Below are 18,618 nucleotides of genomic sequence, written 5' to 3' on the forward strand. Positions count from 1 at the left end.
GTCTAGTGAATGGTTGGTTCACTGCAGAAGCTAGAAAACGAGAAAGCGGTAAGGCAAACTCGTATTAATAAATAAAAACAAGCAATAAAATAAGATCACTCAGCGGGATAAAGAAAACCTAATGTTATATGGAATCAGACTTAAGGGGACATATTTTCTTTTTAAGTAACCTTAATAAACTTTAGCGGAATATTCTGTGTCCTTTAGATTTTCGGTAAGTATCTGAATTGATTGTAAACAGATTTTTTTTTTTCTTCATTTTTTAGTTAAGCACACGACTCGATACCACCAATCAGAGCATCTGCACGTTTTTGCCCATAGGAAGGCTCTCTCTCGACCAGACTGAATTGCTAAGCTCTGAGAATCTAAAGCTTGGACAGCAGAGTCCAGAAGTGAAAATTGCAGATGGAACTATAGATTTAAAAACTTGCGGCCATAAAAATCTACTCGAAGAGAAAGGAGACGTTGAAAACTCATTTAGAGAGAAGAAGAGGAGAAAGGACAGCACTTCTGAGGTCCACGTAGACAACTCGGAAATTCAAATAGATTCTGAGCTTCTCCAACTAAAGACACCAGAGTCTTTTAGTGAGAACCAGAAGCTCTTTCAACTTATTAACGAGAGAGAACAGGTTAATCAAGCTTTGGTATTGGAAGTAAAAGACCTTTCTGCACAAATTGAACAGCAGAGGGCTGAGCTTACAGGGAAAGAAACAGAAAAACAAGAACTTGGAAGTCAATTTGTGGAACTACAAAAAGAAAGATTACAGTTACTAGAAAAAATTGAGTTGATTTGTAATGAGAAGTTGCAGTCCGCATGCAGAATTGTTGACCTTGAAAAAGAGATTCATAATTCAGTGACTACAGTGGAGGCTTTGAAGGTGCAGATGTTTGAATTGTCTGGTATACAGGAAGCTTTAGAGAGATCTAACAGGGAATGGAAAGAAAACTGTCTCCAAACGGAAAGTGAGCTGAGAAGAGTAAAATCTGAGAAAGCAAATATTGAGGAACATGCTTTATCTCTAGAAGCGGACCTGGATGTCCTCCAGTCCAAATACCAGCGCTTACAAGAGGAAAGTGATGGCAGTTTAAGGTCTTTTAATGATTTGCAAGAGAATCTTGATGTTGTCTTGGCTCAGAAATATCAGATCAGTCTGGAACTGGAGAATTTAGTAGAAGAAAAGGAAGATCTTGAGCAAATGTATAAAAAGTTAAAAGAAAGGGAAACGGAGCTGGAATCAAGTAAATTAAGCTCTAAAGAACTGATAAAGATATTGGAAGCTGATATACGGGCATTGAAAGAGGAGCTTCAGGCTGCAAAATCAGCCACCGAACAGTTAATTGCAGAACAACATCACACGGCTGGCTTGCAGGATGAAGAAAAAATACAAATTGAGGAGCTACAGAAACGGGTGCAACAAATACAAGAAGAAAAGAACATCTTGCTCACTGAGCAGGAAGCTCTGCAGACTCGACTAAGTACAGCCCATGGAGAACACCACAAGCTTTCAAGTGCACTAGAATGCTGCCAGGTCGAGAAACATGAACTGGCCAGCAGGTTGAACTCTGCTCAAGGAGAAGTTACTCTAATGCGTACGGGTATCGAGAAGCTTAAAGTTAAGATTGAGTCAGATGAAAGGAAAAAGCACCACACTATTGAGAAACTGAAAGAGGGTGAGAGAAAATTTGACAGTCTGAACGATAGAATAGACACTTTGGAACGAGAGTTGGTCATGACCGAGGAGAATTTAGAAAATGCCATCCTTCAGACAGAGACTGCTACGGAGGAAGCGGAGAGGCTAAATTCACAGAAAGAGAATTTGGAAATCGAATTGAACGGTTTAAGGAGGAAGTTCATGAGTCTGGAAAAAGAGTATGAAAGCAGCCAGGAGAAGATAGTTCAATTAGAAGCAACAATTGAATCTCTTACTAATTCTCTAGAGAGGAGAGAAGTTGAGCACACTCTGTTTAGAGACAATTCTGAGGAGCAACGGGAGTTGCTTCAAACACAACTGGAAGAGTTAGGTGAACAGAAAGTCCTTTCTGACCGTAGATATGACTGTGCCGTAGCTGAACATGCCGACATTACAGCGGAAATGGAGCAACATAAGGCACAGTTGCTACAGCAGTTGGAGGAGGCCAAGATACTCAACAGTGATCTTACAATGTCCGTTGAGAAACTTACTTTGGAATTGGGAGAATGCAAACTTCAGCTTTCTGAGAAGATTCCGCAACTTGTGGCTCTTGAGAGCCTGTCCAAAGACGTGGAACAGTGGGAAACTAAATACTCTTCAGAAATGTCCCGCTTTGAGGTTGAACGAGAGGGCTTGGAAAATGAAAATAAGAGTCTACAGACCGCGTTGGAAGAACTGGAAGCCAAGGTACAGACCATTTCAGAAGGGAATGACTCTTTTCAAGCTACAATTGCTGGCCTGAAAACATCATGCGATGATCTGGAAGCACAATTGGAGTCTGCAAAATCTGAAAAACAGGTTCTTCTGGAAGAGGTAACTATGAATAGAACATCACTTTAGGGCTGGCTGCTTTTGATCAACTCATCCTTTTAGCAACACTCCCACCCCAGTAGCACTTTTTATGTCCCTCTCCATTTTTTTAATTCTCCCCTTGGTATTCACATATTTTCCTGATATGTCAGAGTACTGGTTTTGACAGCTGGCAGAAGAGGACAGGACAATAGATTTCAGATCCTTGGAAATGAGGTGTTTGTAGTAAATGTTGCACTGGTTGAACAAGATCCGCTCTCTCGTACAATCACATTTACTGCACATTCCACATCCTAGAAATCTGAATCTCTGTAACGGGCACTAGCTCTGAACATTCTCCCCTCTGCCTTCTGTCAAAAGCAGACTCCACTGTTCAAGTTTAGGTAACAGTATTGGTTCTACGGTCAGACGCCCTCTCAAATATACCACTTTGTCTAATCGCCATACTCCTTATAAATACCCTTGTTGTTTGCATCGATCTTGCAGTTAAAAAAACAAAAAAACCACACAAAACACATTCACATTTTTAAATACTTCTTTCTGACAATCTTTAGAAATAAAACCAGAAAAGAGAATGTCTAAAGTAGAACATGAGGACTGTTTATAAATAGACAAATGATTATACTTATGTATGCTCCCTAGGCATGACAAAGCCATTCTTGTGTATAAGCTATTTTCATGAGTATAGTTCTTTTGTAAGCAATCATTTCAGTGTGATATTGCCTTTCGGCGGTGTTGGCGAGGTTCCACGGGGAGATTGGGATAGGACGGTAATTGCCAATGTTCTACAGTACATTGTCTTGCAGACTCCACGGCTTAGTGAGATGTCCAACAGAAATGATTGCGCTGCAGGCTTCTCACAAGCCTCTGCATGTTTGTAACTCTCTCTTACCAGCAAGTGTTTTTTACTTTTCGCTTTATTGAAATGTAGGTGGCTGAACTGGAAGAAAATCGTTCCAGCTTGCAGAGCAAATTACAAGATGCTGATCTACAGATCAAGGCTATTGAAGAGCAGAACAGCGGTGACCGGCAACGTTTGGACGAGGAAATGCAGACAATGAGGCGGCAACACGAGGAGAGCAGTGTAAGTGTCTTCATCTCGTTCTGTCAATAGACAAATGCGCTGGAAAAGCTATTACTTGTAATTGTTAGAGGAGAACTACAGGTTTTTACAAATTTTGAAAAAAGAATTGACAAATACCCCCTTCCTCTCTGCTGTGAGTCTGAGGGATATTCTGCCCTGCAGTAGAGCACAAAATGTGCTAGGTAGGCCAAAACCTTTTATTTATACTACTTTATTGTCAGAGCTTACATATTGTTTTATTGTCAGCTTTTTATTTATATACTGTTTTAGTGTTTCTTACTTTTATTTTTATTTTTTTTATACTGTGTCTTATTGTTGGAGCTGCAGATTTTATTTTTACAGTTTGGCCTCTCCCTCTTTGCCTTAGTGGTCAGTCACTTCTCAATATACTACTAACCAGATACATACAGTGAGATCTGGCTGCTCTTTTTAGCGACACGGTTGACCTGCGCACACTCAGTAGTTATAAAATTTAACATTTGTGTTTCTGGTTTATTCCTTTATGTTTGTGAAATCGCCAGCATGACCATGCACATTATATTTTTAAAAGCATTAAAAACAATCATAATGACACAACAAACTAAAACGGAGTTCAATCTCTTACAACAGATCCATTGTTCCAGATTGTGATAGAAAAGTAATGTCGTCTAGATCATGATCTTTCAGTGCAGTGCAGGAATATACAAAGTTAGAGGGAGAACAAGAGACACCCCTCTTGGAGGAACATGGATATATAATAGAAGCCTGGTGCTGTACGTCCATCAATTTGCAGCTAGAATACATGTTTTATATTTTATAGCCATTTTTTAACATGATAAACCGCAGTGCTATATTCAGCTATTTTTAAAGAGTGTTAAGGGAGATGATTGGGGGGCAGGGGAATATACAACTAGACTGTAATAATGCCTGGACAGTAGCCTTAATGATCTTCTTTCTCAGCCCCTGGTGTCCCAGGAAAACAAGAGACTCCTTATTTTAAAGAGTAGAGTCACTTCTTTAAAGATCTCCTCAGTCACATGTACAATAACTACAATTCTAACCTAATTATACTCTCGCCCATCACCAGAATTAGTCTGAGCTTACCCTATACATAACATTAGACTTGCCCTATAAATAATATTAACCCTAATCAATTTATTAGTTCCTGTTTTCCGTGTTCTGCTCATTTGAGAGCCATACATTGCGTTTTTTGGGGGTACAGTTGAAAATGAACACTAGTGATTTTTGCAGATGAGTATGGTGTATACGAATATATAAATAAGGATTAGTACATGTGTGAGAACTGCACACAGATGTATTATTAGTCTGGTCTGCTCTCTGTAGGCTCTGCTCCTGGCTGCTACATCAGACTCTGCAGAGAAGGAGAACACACTTACTGGGCTACAGAGAGAGCTGGAGTCTCAGGCACAGAAACACAAAGAGGATATAATGGAATATAAATCCCGGCTGCTCCAGGCTGATTCCCGTCACCAGTCGCTTCTGGATGAAGTCATGAAACAGGTGAGAGAGTTACATCTACCTGGGTCACGTTATATCACAGGTGACAGCAATCCCCAGACCTCCAGGGAAGAGATTTACCTTTCTCTTTATTGAAATGTAGGTGGCTGAACTGGAAGAAAATCGTTCCAGCTTACAGAGCAGATTACAAGATGCTGATCTACAGATCAAGACTATTGAAGAGCAGAACAGCGGTGACCGGCAACATTTGGATGAGGAGATGCAGACAATGAGACGGCAACACGAGGAGAGCAGTGTAAGTGTCTCCATCCCGTTCTGTCAATAGACAAATGCGCTGGAAAAGCTATTACTTGTAATTGTTAGAGGAGAACTAAAGTTTTTTTGCAACTTGTGAAATAAGAATGTACAAATACCCCATTACAGATTGGGGGTTCCTCCAAAACTGACCCCCTTCCTCTGTGCTGCAGAGTTAGAGTGATATTCTGCCCTCACAAAGGAGCACAAAATGTGCTAGGTAGGCCAATTTATTATTTATACTACTTTAGTGTCAGAGCTGTCATATTGTTTTATTGTCGGTTTTTTATTTCTACTATATAACTATTGGGGCTCTTTATTTTTATACTGTTTTATTGTTAAAATTTGTGTTGTATTGTTGGAGCTGCAGCTTTTATTTTTACAGTTTGGCCTCTCCCTCTCTGCCTTAGCGGTCGGTCACTTCTCAATATACTGCAAACCAGATACATATAGTGAGATCTGGCTGCTCTTTTAGCGACAAAGTTGACCTGCGCACACGCAGTGACTATAAAGGATTAAATCAGAAGCACAAATGTTAACTTTAAATTTCAAGTTGGTAAAATCGCCGGCATGACAGTGCATTATATTTAAAAGCATTAAAAAGTCATTATGACGCAACAAGCTAAAACGTTTAGTCTCTGACAGCAGATCCAGTGTTTCTTCACTCTATCATGAACTTTAAACTTAAAGTAGCAATAACTGTCCCTTCATTCCTCATAGTAGCCTCACTTTAGTTCCACATTCATGGTATTTCACTGCAGTATAGGAATATACAAAACTAGAGGGAGCACAGGAGACACCCCTCTTAGAGGTACATGGATATGTAATAGAATCCTGGTGCTGTACGCCCATCACTTTGCAGCTAGAATGTATGTTTTATAGCTTATAGCCATTTTTAACAAAATAAGCCGCAGTGCTATATTCATGCTATTGGTAAAGAGTGTTCAGGGAGATGGAGGGGACTACAACTAGACTTTGTAATAATGCCTGGACAGCAGCCTGAATGTGCTTCTCTCAGCCCCTGGTGTCCTGGGGAAACGAGAGACTCCTTATTTCAAAAAGTAGTCACCTCTTTAAAGATATCCTCAGTCCCATGTACAATAACTACAATTTTAACCTAATTATTCTAACTCTCACCCATCCCCAGAATTAGTCCAATGCATCTGAGCTTTGTCCTATACTTAACATTAGACTTGCCCTATAAATAATAATAATAATAATAATAATAGCACTGATCAATTTATTTATTAGTTCCTGTTTTCCATGTTCTGCTCATTTAAGAGCCATATACTGCGTTTTTTGGGGGTACAGTTGAAAATGAACACTAGTGATTTTTGCAGATGAGTATGGTGTATACTAATGGCATAAAGCTGCCCTCTATGAATATATATATAGTACATGTAGTTTGAGAACTGCACACAGATGTAGTATTAGTCTGGTCTGCTCTCTGTAGGCTCTGCTCCTGGCTGCTACATCAGACTCTGCAGAGAAGGAGAACACACTTACTGGGCTACAGAGAGAGCTGGAGTCTCAGGCACAGAAACACAAAGAGGATATAATGGAATATAATACCCGGCTGCTCCAGGCTGATTCCCGTCACCAGTCGCTTCTGGATGAAGTCATGAAACAGGTGAGAGAGTTACATCTACCTGGGTCACGTTATATCACAGGTGACAGCAATCCCCTGACCTCCAGGGAAGAGATTTACCTTTCTCTTTATTGAAATGTAGGTGGCTGAACTGGAAGAAAATCGTTCCAGCTTACAGAGCAGATTACAAGATGCTGATCTACAGATCAAGACTATTGAAGAGCAGAACAGCGGTGAACGGCAACGTTTGGATGAGGAGATGCAGACAATGAGACGGCAACACGAGGAGAGCAGTGTAAGTGTCTCCATCCTGTTCTGTCAATATCATCATTATCATTTATTTATATAGTGCCACCGATTCTGCAGCGCTGTACAGAGAACTCATTCACATCAGTCCCTGCCACATTGGAGCTTACAGTCTAAATTTTCTAACACACACAGACAGACAGAGACACAGATTAGGGTCAATTTTGATAGCAGCCAATTAACCTATTAGTATGTTTTTGGAGTGTGGGAGGAAACCGGAGCACCCGGAGGAAACACACGCAATCTGGCTGTGGTGGTGGCGGGGGGGGGGGGGGTGACTATAACTAGACTTTGTAATAATGCCTGGACAGCAGCCTGAATGTGCTTCTCTCAGCCCCTGGTGTCCTGGGGAAACGAGACTCCTTATTGCAAAAAGTAGTCCCCTCTTTAAAGATATCCTCAGTCCCATGTACAATAACCACAATTTTAACCTAATTATTCTAACTCTCACCCATCCCCAGAATTAGTCCAATGCATCTGAGCTTTGTCCTATACTTAACATTAGACTTGGCCTATAAATAACAATAGCACTGATCAATTTATTTATTTTTCCGTGTTCTGCTCATTTGAGAGTCCCTTATACTGCGGTTTTTGGGGGCATACATATATAATTAGTACATGTAGTGTGATAACTGCACACAGATGTAGTATTAGTCTGGTCTGCTCTCTGTAGGCTCTGCTCCTGGCTGCTACATCAGACTCTGCAGAGAAGGAGAACACACTTACTGGGCTACAGAGGGAGCTGGAGTCTCAGGCACAGAAACACAAAGAGGATATAATGGAATATAATACCCGGCTGCTCCAGGCTGATTCCCATCACCAGTCGCTTCTGGATGAAGTCATGAAACAGGTGAGTGAGTTACGTCTACCTGTGTCACGGTATATCACAGGTGATGGCAATCCCCTGACCTCCAGGGAAGAGTTTACTGTGATAGCGTTGTGTTAAATAAGAAAGAGAAAACATACTTACGCACGCACATAGGTGTCATTTATTAAGGACAGACCAGTCCTACAATAATTTATGTATTAGGGGGCTTTATGATTGTATCCCTCTATCTTCACACTAGCTATCACATTTTCCACACTTATTTTAAATAAAAAATGGTTGCTTATTTCTTTTATGTCTCCAATAAGGATGTTTCTATTTTGTGGGGTTTTTTTTTTTTTTTAAATTTACCGATTAAAACATATATTGTTAATGTTCTTAATTTATATGTTTAATCTTGTTGGTGTAAGCTGGAAAATCTATTCTTGTTTCCAATACAATAGTTTTATCTCTCAGTAGTGCTCATTGCCTTCAATTATAGTTCTGAATTCAGCAACACTTAAATTATTAGTATTCAGAACTGAAACCAGGCACGGTACTTCTGCCTGAAGTCCTCCTCTCCACCCCTCTGCCTGAAGTCCTCCTCTCCACCCTTCTGCCTGAAGTCCTCCTCTCCACCCTTCTGCCTGAAGTCCTCCTCTCCACCCTTCTGCCTGAAGTCCTCCTCTCCACCCTTCTGCCTGCCTTCCTGCCTCTCAGCCTTTAAATTTCTTGGCGGGTGCTATCACAAAACTACAGACTACGTTACCCCTTTTATTGTGCTTCACCTGTAGTGAGCGATCCCCATCCAGCCAACAGTGAGCCATTGCCTGATAACTCCTTATTGACAATTGCCTGGTTTCCCTCATCCAGGGTAGAAGCCAACTTGCCAGTAACTAATCGTCTTTTTACAAGCGGTAGAACAATATAAATGACCTGTAACATTTATGAAACAGACCATTCCACCAATGTGAAGTAACATTGCATGTTATATGGTATAAGTATGTAATGTCCATTAAGTGGATGTATCTGTAAGGACTGTCACAATGCAGCTATTATAGGAAGCATTGTATAGAAGAATACAGTCCTTTGTGCGACACTACTTCATACAGGACATTAGGGGACCTGTGCCCGCCTGGTTTATTGAGCGCAGAATCCATGTACGTTATAATTGTTGCTGTAAAATAGACGGTTAATTTATTTTTGTTTTCTATATAATTTTATCCAGCTAATATGTTGTCTATCCTTTATCTTCCGTCTGCCAAACTAGCAGAATTATGGAGGTTCCATATTAGGAACCCTGTGTTTCAGGAGAGCTCTCCACCGTCTGAGCTGCATCTGTGTCTGTTACTAGGAGCTGCGCAGACAGCTCTTATTTTTGCAGTGTTACCCTTTAAGTACATTTCATCTGAAGCAACAAACCAAATAACTATTTTTATGGCTTAAACAACTTTTTACTGGAACAGTAAAAAACAGGGAGAACTGTTTACTGCACTTGTAATGAATGTAATGTTTTTCTATTGTTTTTACAGCACAAAGGAGACATTGATGGTTATCGGGAGAAACTGACAGCGGTAGAAACACATCTTAATGCGCACAAACTGGAGATTGATTGCTTAAAGGCCAGCAATGGGGAATTGAGTGAATCCTTGTGCAAAGCTCAGGAGCAGCTGGGAGAGCTAAAGCGACTGAAGGCAAGTGTAGATTTGGCAGCGGGTTGTAATGTGCCATTTATCCCTTCACAGATAGACTTTACAGACACACACACAAACTGCTCTCTTCACTTAAGACACTTGTTGCATAACGAGACTGTTTAAAAAGATGTAACATGTCAATAAGCGACACGTAAGGTTCGTCTGTGAGAACATGCAACTGGGATCTGAAATATTTTTGTATAGCTGGTGAATTGTGTTACTTAATTAAAGGTAATTAAAGTAAAGTGGATTTGGCCATTTCCAGTGCTAGCGGAATGTTCATGAGATTGCAGCTTATCAATTCGCTAGGAATCCGTAACGTCACGGAGTCATTACGGGAGTCGGTGATGTCACCGGTTCCTGGCGCATTGATGCGCTGCGTTCGGATATTGCTTCAGCGCCCATTGGATGCCCTCTCTTTGTGTAACGGCAGAACCAGTTTGATCTGATGACGCTGCTGCGTAATGTAATTGTCCATGTTCATGCTTATAAAGTTTTACCTTTGTGTTTTTTAGGGTGACCTGGAACAAGTGAAAAGGGAAAATACCAAGACCTGTAGAAATCTTCATCATTGGATAAATTCGTGTAAAGAGCTGAAACGGGAGAATCAGCGGCTGCAACAACGCATCTCGCAGCAGGAGGAGACTGACAAGGGCTTAATGCAGACGCGTGAAAGTATGTTCTCTTGCATGACATTTATGCTGCCTGAGTTCAGGAAATTGTAATAAAATTTATATATCTAATCTTAGAGGAAGTACATTGTAGACCACCTGTCCCCTACTTGCCTCTCTCTAGATAGACTAAAGATAGTTGGCCAATCCTCTAGGAGTTCTGACCCCACTACTGGTACCATTGTCCTGGTATCGCTTACTGTGCGAGTTCTAAGGCCTCAATTAGACTCATCAGTGTAGGAAGAGACAGTGCTTGGAAAGATATGTCTAGATACAAATAAAATTTGATCACACCAGGCCCCCGTCTCCATAATTCATAGCACTGAGGACAGTGTAGGACCCCTGCCATTCCGAGTACTCGCTACGGATAGATGTGCAACGTAGAGCTTGGAGCGCGGATTCTGTCGCTTGTGTTAGAAAGAATCACAGAGCTGTTAGTTTTTCACATCTCTAGTGTTGTCGGAAGAGGGTCCAGTTAAGCGGGGGTCTCTGACATGGTAACCCTACAGTTCTGTTAAATGACTGGTAAATAAAGATCTTGTGACTGGATATGGATATACTTTACCTTATTATAAACAATTAAAATTTTTATTTGATCTTGTGTATCATTTCATGTGACTGTTTGCCAGAGATCTTTACTGTGTTGTGCTCATAGTTGTTGTTTTCTCTCAATGCTCTATTTATTGCTACAAGATATTTTATGTAGTTTTGCTATTAATCTTTTTTCTTTTTATGCAGATACAAACATGAACACAAGTTCCAACGACTCCCTCTCAGAGATGGAGGAACTAAAGCAGTGTTTGGAAGAGAAGACACAGGAGGCGGATGAATGCGCTGAAAAATACTGTAATCTGCTGTTTAAGACTCACAAATTAGAGGACGAAAATGACGCCCTCAGACAGCAGGTGGACTTCCTGAGCTCAAGGCTGAAGGAGTCCAAGACAGAGGTGAACTCTCCGTCATTGGACAATTCTGTAAACAAGAGAAGAGGAAGAAAGAGCAGAAGGTCCACACAGGGGCCTGGGAAGCAGTCTAATAAGAGACAGCGAGAGTGTGATGACACGGGGAGCAATCCCACAACTCCCCAATGTGTGACAAAGAGAGTGAAGAAAACTGGGGCTAGGAGCTCAGAGCAGGAGACGTTTGTGCCCGAAGGTCTTCCAGAAGTGGTGAAAAAAGGTACGACCACCTAGATAGTGGTATCATTACCAATATATTAGAAATCTATGTATTTTAATCAAGTAACCTTAGTTACTGATGGTGGATATCTGCCACATTGATAAGTCACTCCTGGTTCGGGGAAACGCTATATCTAATCCCCCATGTTTTGGATTACATAATAAAGTGTTCCTTGGCTGTAATCTATGTATGTTAAATTTGAGACTATCTATTTTTCTGCACAAGGTTTTTAGGACTTAAATCTTTTAAAATATGTGTCTGTAGGCCACATTCCGTGTCGTGCTATAATAGTTTAAAAAAGGGTAGTACTGCTTCACAGAAAGGGTAGTGGATAAGTGGAATAGCCTCCCATCAGAGGTGGTAGAGGGTAATACAGTAGAGCAATTTAAACATGCTTGGGATAGACATAAGGATATCCTTATAAAGGATCAAATAGGGTTTGAGGTTACCATAGGTTAAAAAAAAGCTAGATGGGCCAATCGATTCTTATCTGCCATCAAATTCTGTTTCTTAAGGTTCCAGGTGCCACAAAGAATCGTAGTTGGACGTCTCTTCTAGCCAGACAACCGTGCCTTGTATGTCTGGGAAATATCTTATTAACATGAAGGCTTTGCTCCGAATTTCAGGACTCCCAAAATTGTCTCTGAGCATTGAGGTTGGAGATGGCTTAGTCTAGTTCATGTGTGCAGAGGACCTACCTATACGTCCTGGGTTTCCCTCCCGGCTTTCTGTTTTCTTCAGACTTCATCCCTACCTCTCTTCTAAAGGTGCCCATATATGGGAAGATCCTATCTGTGTGGCCGGAGATAGATGCGATTGGTTGGTGCTCAGGCTGCGGATAGTCAGATCGCAATCAGTGCCCGAACTCTAAAAGCCCCAATCGATATATTAACCCCTTCCATGGTCATCGATATCCGTTGTTTTGGATCCATACATTTAGCCATTTATGGACAGTGAGGTTTAAAACAACCTAATTGCCCACTGGAATTGCAACGTCTAAGGAATTATTATTGGGAACAATAAGGAGCAGGGAACAGTAATGTTGCCCATAGTAACCAATCAAATCCTAACTATTTGTTCTGGTTATGTAATTTAAACAGTATTAACAAACCTTCATTCCTGCAGTTATAAATTGAATTTTGGTTAGAGCATAAATTGATAATTTGAGAAAATATTGTCTGTGGTCCCGTGATTATGTACATAAATATTTTAAACTTCTTTTTTTTTATCAATATATGATGTGTCTGATCTCACCTGCATCAACTACTACTTTTAATGTCTTCTAGGATTTGCTGATATCCCATCAGGAAAGCGAAGTCCCTTTATTCTCCGGAGAACAGCGGTGCCGTTAAGGAAAAGTCCACGTCTTAATTCACAGACAAATTCTCCATCAGTTCCCAGCACACAAATCGAGGATCTAGAAAACCTGTCCGACTTCTCCAGTCCGACACCAGGGGGCAGCAAATCACAGATGGTAAATCAATATCAAGTGTTTATGGGTTTGGATGTAAGATTATATAGTACTATGTGAATCAATTTAGATGCCGTCTCCCTTAGCATTATGTTGAAGCACAATATTATAAAAACTTCCACAGCAAAGTACAGTGTTCTGCTTCCCTTTAATTAAAGCAGATACTGACGTTTGAAACCAAAGAGGTTAGGTTAATGAGAGCCGGTTAAGGTTCCTAATTGGAATCGACGATAACTGCCAATGAATTAAAATTCTACCAGTGTTCTTGCTTCGTGTCAAGCTGGTGAGATTTGATTTACATGTCAGCATATTTATAATCAAGCAATTAAAATCCCTCAAAGTGCCAGGCAACTGTTGTATGTCTTAAAGGTGAACGCCACCACAAACACAAACTGCTCTGTGAATTACACAGCAGGTGTCGGAACAGGGGTGTAATGGAGCAGCAGAGATCCAAACACTGGCCCTTACTGTAACATTCCTGAGCTGCTCCCGTCTATAGGCGAAGGTCGTTGTCAACGTCCCTCCCCTCCGAAATTTTCATTTTTATTATTTGGTCCTTATTACTTTTTCTTTTTTTTCTTTTCAAGACTGCTTTTAAAGCACTTACGTTTAAAACTCTGTGTACAATTTATTTTACAGTATACTCTACGTTGAATTTAGGTAGTGGTCACAATTTGGGAAACCATTAGGAGAAAAGCAGAAGACCAGCATTTGGCAAGGATAAAAAGTGACGGTGTGGTGTCACCTTACTGTCAGACTACAGCTGAGACACAGGCAGTGCTATGTTCTTCTTTAAAGGGATCTTCTCCTCGCGCCACAAAGGGAACTCCCAGACAGCTAAATTTGGTCCTGTTTACGCTCAGACTTAATGGTAACAATTAAGGGTTTGTCCACCTTGGTTATTTATTGGCTTCTATGCGTCGTCCTGTTATTTTGTCTAAAGCAGTCTGTGCTTTTCACGCACGTATTTCTATCATGGGGTGAAGTTGTATTTAGTTGCTCCTGGATACATGACAATGGTGCCCTGTGAAGATGAGCGCAGATTCGTTGTGTTGTATCGTAGTGCTATGAACAACTCTTCCCGGTGATATAATTGCATGGCTGAAAAGCACGGAAGGAAGATAAAGCAATGGCAGAAGATTAAGCAGATAAATGACCATAATCTGAATGTGGAATAGCTTGTAGGCTCCTCCTGGGCAGAGGCTGATTGGAATGACTAAGAATCATTCTCTGCGCAGCGCTCTGTGGCGTTAGATACATAAAGTCATGAGGATTATTGTGCCATTGTTATTAACCAACGTATCTTGTGATTGCAGACGAAAGCCATGGACGCCAGTCAGCTGGGGTCAGACCTGGCACAGATGCACGTTTCATCTCCTCTCTCCGCTCACAACAAGCTGAGAAGCCAAACCGCCGGGAATCCCTGCGCGGCCAAAGCGGAAGAACACCGACCGAGCGTTACAATGTCACATGACCAGTCTGAGGAGGAGGGAACCTGTCATGTCCAGTAACCGCCTTCAGTATTTTACTGCATGAATATTTTTTTTATTAATCTATTATTGAATTGTACTACTTTTTTTATCTTTTTATTCTTCTCCCCATTTTATGTACAGTTGATGTCCGTTGTAACATTGTGCTTTCTGAAAATATGTTCCATAGTGGAACACTCACCGGGCAGAATGATCCTAGGTGTAGTGAGTATGTGGTGTAGGAGCCAGGAAGGTTTTTAAAGAGAGATAGGGAGAGCCTGTGTACTGTGGTGGGGTTGTTTCTACATTCATGTTTATCGCAGCGTGCAAGCATGTTATATGCCAATTATTGTTGGGTATGATGTAATTATCAAAAACCAATTGCCCAGTAATAACTAGTAGTGCTCATTAGTACAACATATTATAGCAGCAGGTGCCAACATACACACTGGCAATATTGTGCCCGTTACTCTAGTGGATAGAAACCCCGATCTCTGCAATGTATGATAACTGGAGACTGAGCCAACATTGGCCATCTTGTTACAAGGAGTCCCAGCTAATGATTAAGGGGTAACTTCTGTCCTTCCCCCAGTTGGTTTACTAACCCAGACACTCACATCTCTAAGGTGCTGCCCCTGCCTCTATTATGTGATCTATAGAATATAGTATATAATGTTACTGTACTGTAGGGTGTGGCGATGGAGCACTCTAATACTACTCTGTGTTTTAGTAAGATGGAGACGCCTGGGTCCAGATTAGGGGATTGGTGGTTAGAGGGCAAGTCCTGTGCTGAATGGGGTAAATAATATCGATCGTGCTCCATAAAGTCATTGGTTCCTTAAAACATGGGGGGGGGGGGGGGAGAATCTAGATTTTATTGGGAGATACATTTATGTGTGACTCTGTCTGTAGTAACTGCTCAGCGTGAGAGTGGTGATGGCTGGAAGCTGAGTCTAATGGTTCTGGACAGATATAGAGTGCTAGTAGTATTATCCCAGTCTCGGATTATATCGGTATGTAGCCTCTCATAGGCTGGGCAGCATGTTGGGGTTTACGTGCTATTTAAAAAAAAATTATATATATATATATATATATATATATATATAATATACAAGTTAACCCGTGCATGATACTCATGCATTCTAGTCAAATCAAGCTACTTAAGGTGTTAAAAAGGATCTTGTCATGCATTTGGGCCATAGCCCAGGCCTCCTCAGGGGAAGAGCGTTACTTCCTGACGTAAGCGCCCTTTTTTAACGTGATTTTGTCCACATGTCACCACCTCATCATTCTTCTCCATCACCTCATCCTTTATCTTCATCGCCACATCTATCCAGACACAGGGATCTCTCTCAGCGGTCCTGAGTATCACACTCCTCTCGCTCTGTCACCCCCGGCAACCACCAACCACTCCCAACTGTCACTTCTCCTTCAAGAAATATATATATATTTTTTTTAAATCTTTATAAACACCTTTAACAACAAATTAAATTAACAAATTAAAAACATCTTGGTATACCAAATTTCAGCCCTTTCTGAATTTTTTTTCCCACACACACTAAGAATTTAGTAGGTCAGTGTATAACTCCGCCCAGCAGGTGGCGCTGCAGCTTGGTTTTATTTTTTCCACACACAGACAGACTAACACACGCCACTAGACATTTATAATATATATATATATATATATATATTACATACATACACACACACACACCTCACAGATAAGGCCATGGTTGGGAATCGAACTCATGACACCAGTGCTGTGAGGCAGAGGTGCTAACCACTGAGCCAGCATGCTGCCCGTCTACTACAGTGGTAGTACGCAGTATAGAAAGGGAGTGGAGTGCCGGGCAGAGGTTTACAGTATAGAGAGGGAGGGGTGTACCAGGCAGAAGCTGCGTACGGCAAAGTGACCACTTTTACTAGACACTAGATAGAGGAAGCGGGGAATATAACTGGTTATACAAGTTAATTATACATATTGGTATGAATACTTTTGATACTGCTGGTATGTATTGTTGGATACATGTTGCGCCAGACACTCTAGTTTCCAAACTTGCGCCAAACTTCCTCTAGTTTCCATTCTGTTTTTTTAGCTGAAATCATATTTTGTATATTTTTAAAACCTATTTTTAAAATCCTTCCTTCTATTTGTCAGTATTTATATGTTGTACATATTCCATGTTTTTGTACTTCTCATTAACCACAGAATATTTATTCTGGAACTTCAGTGATGCTAAAAATGTATTTACATTATGAGTTTATTAAAAAAAATCCTTACAAATGGAACAGATTTATTTTTATTGTTCGTAGTTGATAGAATTACGTCGATCTGTTTAGATGTTGCCTCCTACGTTCTAATATATATGAACAGTTTTTGTGCTGTACGGCTCAGATCTGCTGAGCTCGGCGGAATGATGCAACAATTAGCACAGGGACCTTACAATGCGTCCACATGCAGTGTGTGTCCCTTGATGAAGCCAGGCAATCTTAGATACTCTACTACAGGGTGTATCTAACCAATGGCTGTAGATGGGGGGGAAAAAATAATTTGCATCTTATACATTTACCGATATAAACTAACCAATACTACAAATGCTTATGACCAATAAGTCAAGTTACACATAAACCTTTTCTCATTAAAAACACTTGTAATCTTTTATACAGAATAAATCTATCCAAATAACAGTAATATGTCGGCATTATTGTACTGATTCAGTGTACCATAATAGTATAAATCTTTGGCTACTAATTACCTGCAAAAAAATTTAAAATACTACAAAAAAACAAGACTCAATCAGAATAGAAAAAAATTGTATTTTTAAATAGTAGCAAGAAATTTAATTATTTTGGCAATACATAACTATATCACGGTCATAACGCTGTAGTAAGCCAAAGAGTAAAGAATCATCTGATAAATAAACAATAATTATTAAACATACAGGCCTCAATGTATAGTGTGTGTGTTTATGTATGTATGTATGTATGTATGTGTGTGTGTGTGTGTGTGTATGTGTGTGTATATATATATATATATATATGTGTGTGTGTATATAGATAGATATATTTATAGATATTCATATATTTATAGATATAGTTGGGAGCTGTGTTGTCTTACTCAGAATACTGAGTACTATCCCACCATAGATATGTCGGGGCTGAAAACCACAATTTCACCAGAAAACGTGCCTATTCTCACCTACAAATCAGTGTCGTCCGGTCACAGTGTTCTATTCTTTCCTGAGTGTTCTACTGGAACTTTTATCCCTGTTGATAAGCCCTCTCTTAATAGTCTGTAAATCTAGCAAGCATACTAAAGTAACCACCTTCTTGTATACATACAGAAAATCTTAAAATATGATTTTATTTGATAGGATATCTGCCGCCAGCCATCCTTTCTACACACACTAATTATTTGTCAATCCCGAAGGAAAAATTGTTGTAAAGTCTGACTGGGATTTCTTATAAATGATGTAGAACATGTTAGCGGCAAGGAAAGTGAATTAGTTTGTGACATGTCAGATGACTGTAGGCCGGTACAGAAGATCTTGTGTAACTAGCCGTTCAGGAGACGAGAGAGATGTCCATGGAGAGGAATAGTTTGTGAACCGTACAGCGATCCGTCATAACTGATGGAGAAATCTAACTTCACGCTTCTTTCTAGTTCATCTTTAAGTTCCTGCACTAGGATCTTCTTTTTCACCTGCAAGAAAAAAAAATGTAGGTAACCATAATTATGCTTTGTAGTTATATGGAAATCAGTCATTTTACATTAAGCTATGTAAAAGGATATGTATTAACCTGAATAATGTACCCAAAATAACAAATGTTTATTTTTAACTAAATTTGTCCAACACCACCCCTTCCATGCAATGTAACTCTGCCCCAGAGATTCACACTTCATGTACTTGTGCAGTTACCTGGGCTAAATTCATTAATTGTAAAACATCAAGAAATCTTTTCAGCCCAGATACCTGCAATAGTCGGTTATTGGGGAAGTTTGGAAGCTGAGAATCTTGTACCAAGTGGAAGGAATCATACCGGTGGGTGTGATACAGGGTCAGTCCAAAAAGCAAGGTAATTAAGTAAGAGAACAAA

General features: G+C 40.2%; 2 protein-coding genes across 3 annotated transcripts in view; one reads left to right on the top strand and one right to left on the bottom strand.

The window, feature by feature from the left end:
* Positions 1 to 16,004, top strand: part of CENPF (centromere protein F) — a 28,412-nt gene extending 12,408 nt beyond the window's left edge. Inside the window, exons 13-24 of the mRNA XM_075204245.1 lie at positions 267 to 2,504; positions 3,433 to 3,585; positions 4,909 to 5,085; positions 5,186 to 5,338; positions 6,791 to 6,967; positions 7,068 to 7,220; positions 7,905 to 8,081; positions 9,569 to 9,730; positions 10,246 to 10,405; positions 11,140 to 11,580; positions 12,867 to 13,054; positions 14,368 to 16,004. Coding sequence (XP_075060346.1) covers positions 267 to 2,504; positions 3,433 to 3,585; positions 4,909 to 5,085; positions 5,186 to 5,338; positions 6,791 to 6,967; positions 7,068 to 7,220; positions 7,905 to 8,081; positions 9,569 to 9,730; positions 10,246 to 10,405; positions 11,140 to 11,580; positions 12,867 to 13,054; positions 14,368 to 14,562 — 4,374 coding nt within the window. The 3' untranslated portion in view covers positions 14,563 to 16,004. The remainder of the gene's footprint in view (positions 1 to 266; positions 2,505 to 3,432; positions 3,586 to 4,908; positions 5,086 to 5,185; positions 5,339 to 6,790; positions 6,968 to 7,067; positions 7,221 to 7,904; positions 8,082 to 9,568; positions 9,731 to 10,245; positions 10,406 to 11,139; positions 11,581 to 12,866; positions 13,055 to 14,367) is intronic.
* Positions 16,005 to 17,566: 1,562 nt separating this feature from the next.
* Positions 17,567 to 18,618, bottom strand: part of LOC142143040 (spermatogenesis-associated protein 7-like) — a 103,991-nt gene continuing 102,939 nt past the window's right edge. For both annotated transcript variants that reach the window (XM_075200759.1, XM_075200758.1), the window contains one exon: positions 17,567 to 18,223. In XM_075200759.1, the coding sequence (XP_075056860.1) occupies positions 18,077 to 18,223 (147 nt within the window). In that variant the 3' untranslated portion in view covers positions 17,567 to 18,076. The remainder of the gene's footprint in view (positions 18,224 to 18,618) is intronic.

Source organism: Mixophyes fleayi, chromosome 3 (assembly GCF_038048845.1).
Source record: "Mixophyes fleayi isolate aMixFle1 chromosome 3, aMixFle1.hap1, whole genome shotgun sequence".
Classification (NCBI taxonomy): domain Eukaryota; kingdom Metazoa; phylum Chordata; class Amphibia; order Anura; family Limnodynastidae; genus Mixophyes; species Mixophyes fleayi.